This window comes from Lucilia sericata, unplaced genomic scaffold (genome assembly GCF_015586225.1).
Source record: "Lucilia sericata isolate MDLA Ls3-8-SP2 unplaced genomic scaffold, ASM1558622v1 Contig000200F_arrow, whole genome shotgun sequence".
Lineage (NCBI taxonomy): Eukaryota > Metazoa > Arthropoda > Insecta > Diptera > Calliphoridae > Lucilia > Lucilia sericata.
In genome coordinates, this window is record NW_023994228.1 from 366,184 (window position 1) to 375,000 (window position 8,817).

General features: G+C 28.7%; 1 protein-coding gene across 1 annotated transcript in view; it reads left to right on the forward strand.

Annotated features, from left to right (window-relative positions):
* Positions 1 to 8,817, forward strand: part of LOC119601933 (nicalin) — a 72,606-nt gene that overhangs the window by 63,264 nt on the left and 525 nt on the right. Inside the window, exons 3-5 of the mRNA XM_037953200.1 lie at positions 2,624 to 2,731; positions 2,826 to 3,398; positions 8,332 to 8,769. Coding sequence (XP_037809128.1) covers positions 2,711 to 2,731; positions 2,826 to 3,398; positions 8,332 to 8,769 — 1,032 coding nt within the window. The 5' untranslated portion in view covers positions 2,624 to 2,710. The remainder of the gene's footprint in view (positions 1 to 2,623; positions 2,732 to 2,825; positions 3,399 to 8,331; positions 8,770 to 8,817) is intronic.

The following is an 8,817-nucleotide window of genomic DNA, read 5'->3' on the forward strand; positions in this document are numbered from 1 at the left end:
GAGTGAAGGATTTGGAATCTGCTTCTAACGAATTGGATTTCAGTAACATCTATTTAACTAATGATGTTAACTTACAGCTAGAGAATCTTATGTTAAATATTGAAGCATTACATGCTCAAGTTCCAATGGTTCGTCGGAGAGTAAAAGTGAGTAGGGATGACTGGTTCAAAAATAGAGAAATTTTATATAACATTATCGCACATATTGCGTACAATCATTATCATCGGTGGAGAATTACTCTGAACTGGATAATTTTCTGTAGATGCAGAAATAAGGTGAAAAGAAGAGTCAGAAGTCCTGTTCATTTTTAAGAAATAATGGATGTATCGAATCTCGAGAACATTTAACATTACCTGACCCAGGTAGTATTAATGTTTTTTTTTTTTGTTTCCTGTCAAATACAGGATATTGGTCATTTTAGTAATTTTGTAAATAATCAATCTATTGATAACTTTTCATTCTCATGTATTGGGCATGATACGTTATATTTAGCATTTCAGAAAATTAAATCAAATGCAGTTGGTCATAATGCCATACCTTTAAAATTTTTGAAAATAATTTCTCCTTTATTTCCTCAGTAATAGTGAGTAGGGATGACTGGTTCAAAAATAGAGAAATTTTATATAACATTATCGCACATATTGCGTACAATCATTATCATCGGTGGAGAACTACTCTGAACTGGATAATTTTCTGTAGATGCAGAAATAAGGTGAAAAGAAGAGTCAGAAGTCCTGTTCATTTTTAAGAAATAATGGATGTATCGAATCTCGAGAACATTTAACATTGCCTGACCCAGGTAGTATTAATGTTTTTTTTTTGTTTCCTGTCAAATACAGGATATTGGTCATTTTAGTAATATTGTAAATAATCAATCTATTGATAACTTTTCATTCTCATGTATTGGGCATGATACGTTATATTTAGCATTTCAGAAAATTAAATCAAATGCAGTTGGTCATAATGCCATACCTTTAAAATTTTTGAAAATAATTTCTCCTTTTATTTCCTCACACCTTCTTCATCTTGTAAATACCATTATAACCACATCGTCGTTTCCCATTAACTGGAAAGTAGCTAGGGTTGTACCAATAAGAAAAGAAGGACATATGTTCTAGTTCCTTAGAATATTCTACGGAACTAGATAATTTGCGCCCCATATCTATTCTTCCAGATGATTGCGTACCTAGATCGCAGGTCGTTAATTCATTCCTCTCAATCAGTATTCCGACGAGGCTATAGCACCACGTCACTATTGTTATCATTAACTGATTCAATTGAATTACTATCAGTGGATTTTTCAAAGGCTTTTGATAGAGTTTTACATTTTACATACAATTTAGATTAATTTTACTGTTATACAAAAATTTCTGATATGCGTCTCTTAAGGACCTTTCTTATGATACCAACATTTTATATCTTTCCTTTGGAAGAAATATGAAAAAATCATAAAAACCTCAAAATAGGACCTTTTTATCCTTTGATCCAGCTTGCCATATATTGACCCCAAGACAAAAATTTTCAGAAACACTATCTTATAATCAATTAAACTTTAATTTTAGTTGGGGACATCGACAACTTATTTTTCCTCCATACATACAGGGCCACCCTAATTTACATATTACACTATGAAAAAATGATATAAAATGATTTTGCCCATCATTTAGTTGACAGAGGGTCATTTGGAAATTGCCTAAAAATAGTGCTGGCCAGTTGGAATATTGTCAAATATTCATCTATTAATCCAATACTACCTATATTAGAGACTTTTTCCCAAAATATAATCTCTTAAAATTTTTCTGAGATTTTATTTGTAAACGATAAAATTATAAATTTTAGATTTGATTTTAAATTAGTTTTCGCTATCAACCTAAAATTAACGAAAAAAGCTAAGATCTGAGAAAAAATTTAAAAATCAACTTATTGTTGGCTTAAAATAGGGTTGAGCCTACAAAAAAATCTTATATTTGTCAATGGTTTAATGAAGGTAATTTAAGCTATTTGACTTTTATGAATTAATAAAATTTGTTTTAATTTACAAAAATAAATATTGATCAAGCTTTCAAAATTAAGATGACATATTATGGAAATATATGATAGAAAAACGACATAAATTTTAAAGATGACAGCCACTTAAAATAGATGATTTTCCTCTAGAAAAGAGGACGTATGGTCAGCTTACGTTATCGATCCACTGTTTTTATGTTCTATATCAATGATCTTTTGCTTAACTTCAACGGTTTTCTTGTCTGCTCTTTGTTTATACTGATGATGTTCAATTTGTTTGTTATTCTGATGCTGAATTCGTTGATGTATTAAACAAAGGTGTTACTTATATACTCCATATTGTTAAATCGTGGGGATCTGAAAATGGTTTCCGTGTTAACAACATAAAAAACAAAGGTTATGGGATTTGGATTTGACACAAGCGCCGTTAATGTAATGATTAATGATGAATCTATTGAATTTGTTAACAAAATGAAATGTTTAGGTCTTGTTATCGATAAGATTCTTTACTTCCATTTTATAGGTAAAGGGCCCATTTTTACATGAACAAAATAATAGAAAAAAGTCTATTTACGTAATTTAATAATAAATATTTATTTCTTTTTTTCATTTGTAGATTCCAAGATATGACAGTTGATCAATTTAGAGAAATTCGTCAAAGGCTGGTGGTTTAGTACTACTTTTGCCAAAAGATGTTGCATCAATGAGCAGTGAGGAAAAAGAAGTAAGTATTCATTGAAAATAGTAAATACATATAGCAGCATTACTAAAATTTTTGATAAAAAAATATTATATAACTATTTTCGTTCTACTCTTAGCATATCAGTCTTTTAGAGCAAACTGTCTTGGAACAAGCAATTACAATACCAGTGTACTTTTCGGCGTACAATTCAAAATTAGAGGACATTATAGCTGATATAACACGAACTGCTAGTAAAAAGCGGATAGAACAATCTAGTTCATCTAACACTCAAACAAAGCAACGCGAATCGGCTTTAAATGAAGTATTTAGTTCCATATCTGCAAATGGTTACCAAATTATTGTGTCTGGAGCCAGTCATTCAAATAACAAGATCAGTAAAATTCCTATTATTCAGGGTGAGTTAGCACCTACGAAGGTTACGAAATTTGCCGATGGTATTACAGATACAAACAGCAAATTGCCAATGATAATTGTAGCCGCCCACCTAAATACTTTTGGATTGTATAATGACTATCCCCTAAATGCTGATGCAGCAGTTCTACTGACTCTAGCAGACATGTTTAGTAAATTGCACAATACTTCGAATACGGCTCTTAAATACCGTATCCTATTTTTGTTAACTGAATCGGGTCCATTGTTAAATTATCAAGGTGCTAAAAAATGGCTCGACGAAAATGTTCAACTACAGGTAAGTTGTTTAAGATTTCATAATTCTATACAAGTAGATCAGTCTTGAGCAGACACACACTATCAAGCATATCAAGCGATAAGCAGCAGAGAGCTGAATTTAAGTAAACATTTAGTAGTAGTACACTGTAAAAAGTTGTGAATATGCAAAATAAAATATATTTCGTACTAATGTACATACATAAATTTACATTAGTAAATAAGTTTTTTATAATTTACTGAAAAAACAGGGAAAAATATAATGTAATTTCATGAAAAACTAAATATTTTTATAAATAATGAATATTATCTATAAAAAATTATAATTCTATTTCATTTTGTATTAATTATTTTTTAACCATCAATATCAAACATTTGCTATGTGTAATAAAAGAGAACATAACATGCATTAAAAAACACTGTTGCCAATTTAGCTATTTTCTCATCAAATGTAGCGATTTTTAATCTCATTTTGCGGGAAAAGATATGATTTTAAGGCATTTTTAATACATTTATATTTTGATAATATCGCTGAAAAATTTTTAAAAATTATGATATTTACATATAAAAAAATGCCTTCAATGTAAATTTTTTGAGTTTTAGTTATTAACTTAACAGCAGTATGTATTTTACAGACCTGGGCCATTAATTTTGCATTAACATTAAATAAAAAAAATTATTTAATATAAAATATATTGCATTAACATTAAATTTGTAAAATTTAATGCATTACATTTGCATTAAAATTAAATATTTTTGAATTTAATGCATAAATTTTACATTAACACTAAATATTTTTTAAAATTAATGCATTAATTTTGCATTAACATTAAATATTTCTGAATTAAGTGCATTCATTTTACATTAACATTAAATAAGTAATAAAATTAATGCATTAATTTTTCATTAACATTAATATATATACAAATTGATAAACATAAATAAAAATACAGCACAAAAAAATAAATAGGTTAAAGTTCTTTCTAATTACTCCTATATTCCATTCAAACTTGTGTGTTTTAAATACGATATTTATATAAGATTCCACAGTATGACAAAATAAACTAAAAAAGGAATACCTGGGAAGTGATATTATTCTTCTAATACGTATTATCGAGGACTTATTAGAAAGTTTGCTCCATCGTATTTTATTGGTAAAAAATTTGGCATTGGAAAAAATAATAGAAACGATTCACAGTGTTACACTGGGGACGTAAGCTGAGATTTCTTAAAGTGCGTTTTGTATTTATTTTTAAAAATTTGAATTGTAAATGATATTCCCAATATCAATATATACTGTTTCCTCGGTTCTTTATCTTAACGTGTGTTTTTTTCAACGCCTGGTTAACCATATGAGCTCTGACGGCTGAATTGGAGCCACGATTTTCAAATTTTCTTTAATAAAAAGTTAAAACAGTGAAAAAATTTGCTTAACATTGCTAAATTACTTAAAAAATTAGTTCTTGAAAAGATTTCGAGCCGAAGAAATTTTGAATCCGCTTATAGATAACGATAATCCACCGATTTTTGGCCACGATTTTAAGCAATATTTCACATTTTGGCAATTCAACCCGTTCTTGGTGGTTAAAAAGGGGCTTAAATGTCAAAGTATCTTGATGTCCAGGTGAAATAAGTTGAATTTAAAACTAAAATTTCAAGAAATGTAAAAATTTCGAAAATTTGTTTTAAATTTAGGTATAGTACTGTTTGGGAATTAATACTAGTATAGACCCAATACGACGAGGGAAATAAAATATGTTTTTTATTTCATTACCTTTTCTAAAATCTAATACGTTTATTTTATGGAAAAAATTACAAAGAATATTCTTTCTGATGTTTTAATATGATAAGGTACATTTTATTATTATTATTTCACAAGTCCATCAATATACTTTGATATTTAAGCCACTTTTTAACCACCAAGAACAGGTCGAATTGCAAAATAGCGAAATATTGCTCGAAATTGGGCCCAAAAATCGGTGGATTGTCCTTATCTATAAGTGGGTTCAAAACTTTTTCTTCTCGAAATCTTCTCAGAAACGAATTATACCCTACACCACTTTAGTGGGGAGGGTATATTGGATTTGTGCTGATGTTTATAACATACAAAAATATTCGTCCTAGACCCACCTTAAAGTATACCAATCGGCTTAGAATCGTTTTCTGAGTCGATTAAGCTATGTCCGTCCGTTTTATAGAAGTCTTGATAACGCTGCCAAATTTCATAAAGATCGGGCCCCATTTGACCCTAGCTCCCATACAAAGTCCCCTTCCGAAAATTACTTGAATGTCCCAAATTAAGCATAGCACAATAAAATATTATGTAAATATAAATATATTCAAAAAATTTTATCGGGTTTGGTCCATATTTGCCCCTAGCCCCCATATAAAGCCTCTTTCAGAAAATTAGTTTTTCATCCATGAATTGCTTAAATGTATCGGAACAAGGGAATATTGAAGATAAATGCGATATTATGATAAATAAATCACATTTAATATACATAACTGGTGTAGGGTATCATATGGTCGGCCACGCCCGACTATACTTTCTTACTTGTTTTTTAGATAATTTAACCATTAGAAGACATTTCTTTCACTATCTTAAATTTTTTTTTTAAGTAAACTTGAAAGTCGGGCCTCTGATTCAGCTTTCAGGATCCATATGGTCAATCGAGCTTCGAAAAAACAAATGTTAACATAAAAATTAAAGTAAAAAGTATTAAGAATTATTAGAATTTCATTTATAATTAAAATTTTTAAAAATAAGTACAAAACGTAGTTTAAGAAATATCAGTTTATGTCCCCAGTGTAATACTGTGAATAGTTTTTATTATTTTTTTCAATGCCAAATTTTTTAAATACCAATAAAATACGATGGAGCAACAAAACTTACAAACTCCATTTATCATAGGAAAGTAGACCTAAATACCTTTTATTTAAGATACAAATCAATAAATTCTAACGGGTACTTTTTGAAAAAATTTAGTTTTAACCCCAAAATAAAGTCGTTTCTATTATTTTTTCCACCACTGTTTGTATATAGATTTTAGCGATAGGTCGCAAACTTTTAAGACTAATAAAAAAATCAGAAACATTTTTCGGAATCCTCTACAAAAATATTATTTTGTAAAATGTTGTAAAAATGTCTTGAATTTAGCTATTTTCTAGCTTTAGCGATATTTTTGGGGGAAAAAGTTGGCAACAGTGTTGAAAAATTACGCAACAACAAACAACGTTTCATTTTACTAAAAAACAGACACACCAATACACACAAGCTTATAGTGTACGTGTGCCAACGAAGCGTCGCAATTTTCTGGTCTATAATCACGTACATTACAATCCCAATGCTGCCCGTGAATGAATTAGATAATTACCCAGCAAAAACTCGGTAATGGATTATACTTCCATAACCACTTACTTTTCAGTGACTACTACTTAACGTCTGCATTACTTAGAAGTACTCTAGTAATGACTTTCTTCTAATCTGATGTTATTTTGTTTGCACATTTTATTTAATTGCGTGTTAGGAATTGTGTTTTACAAAAAAGAAAACAAAATTAGTTTTGTATGTAAAAGCCATTATTTGACGCACAGTAAAATAGCTAAGCAGTGGTGCAGTGAGTAAAATATTTGACTAACAAACTGAAGTCCCTGCTTCGTATTCTAGCTGGCTCTTTTTATTATTAAAAAACAAAGCAACTTACTCAACAACTGTTTTTTAAGAGAAATTGCAAGTACTTCTTTAACTCCCTATTTGTAAGCGAGCGTAGAAGTACTTGCCTCCAATGACATCACCGCTTTTATTAGCTTTTTAACTCATTACTTTTCAATGTAAGTTTTTCCTGGGTAGTTTAAAGTATCTATTTGAAAAAACCCAGGGTGCACTTATAAGGTGAAGTCAATTCTACAAAAACAACAAAAGTAGATACTTCTGTCAAAAAATTTACATGTTGCCACCGTGCTTTTTTTTTAATTTATCTTATAAAAAAGACAATCCCACATGCCCAAAATTCTCTTCACGTAAAGTAAATATGTATTATAAGATAAAATTTAATTAAAATTATACATGAATTGAAAAATTATTCACAAACTAAATTTTTATTTTATAAACGGTATTTTGTATGGAAATTTTGTTTTATAAACCTTTTATAAAATAAAAATATTGTTTGTGAATAAGGGGGTAAGAATATTATTTATTATTTACTTATTAAAAAAGTAAATAAATTATCAATTAAAATAACAAAAAATTAGTATTAGATTACAATATTGTAAGAAGTAGCAAAAATACAAATTATATACATATTATTTATTATCAGTCAATATTGGGAACTTATAATACCGTGTAGGCCTCTACTATTGTCGTATAAGAAATATATAATGATCTTTATAGAAATGTGACCAAACCACTACCATGGAAAGTTGTAAAAAATTAAGATATCTATGATAAAATCGAGTTTTAATATTTTTTTTTTTACAATTGTGGAATGTTTGTACTCTCAATTGATTAGTAAAAAGTTCCCTATAATTGATAAAATAGATGCATATTTAAGACAAATAGTTTGTGCAATTTTTTAGTATTTCGCACAAATTTACTATGGATTAAAATGAATATAAAATTTATTTATTAATTTCTTGTCCTAAAAATATAATGAATCCCTAGATAGATGTACATATTTTTTTGGATTGTGGCAACTCTAAATGGTGTTCTTTGACAGTTGTATCTACCTCAAATAAAAAAATGAGCTGTTGAATTGACTTCACCTTATAAGTGCACCCTGAAAAAACCATTCTAAATCAACAACATCATCATGGATTTCAACCACTTGAAAAATAATTTTTTTCTGAATTATTAATTTTTTGAAAATCTAATACAAACTCGTTTTTTAACTTTGTTTTCGTATTGGACAGATCATTTGATATACTCATAATATATTACAAATATCTTTTATTTGCAGAACGTCGAGTTTGTTTTATGTTTAGATTCGATCACTCAGTCTATAAATTCAGAAAGCAGCAATCTTTACATGCATGTTTCGAAACCACCAAAAGAAAATACGCCAATAAATATATTCTTTAAGCATTTAAAAAATGTTTCGAACATATATAGTAATATAACTACTGAAGGTGTTCACAAAAAAATTAATTTAGCTGAACCACAATTAGCTTGGCAACATGAACGCTTTAGTATTAAACGTTTGCCATCATTTACCTTGTCGTCTTTGAAGTCACCAAAGCATCACTCGCGTACAACTATATTTAAGGATAAGGAAGAAGTCATCTTGACACAAACACAACGTAATGCAAAAATTATTGCTGAGGCTTTAGCTCGTTATGTTTATACAAATTCCGCATTAGAAGAGATTGAAGACTTTGAAATATTTTCAGGAACCATGGTAATCTTTTAAAAAGAAATACTAAAAATACCGATATTTTTGCATTTA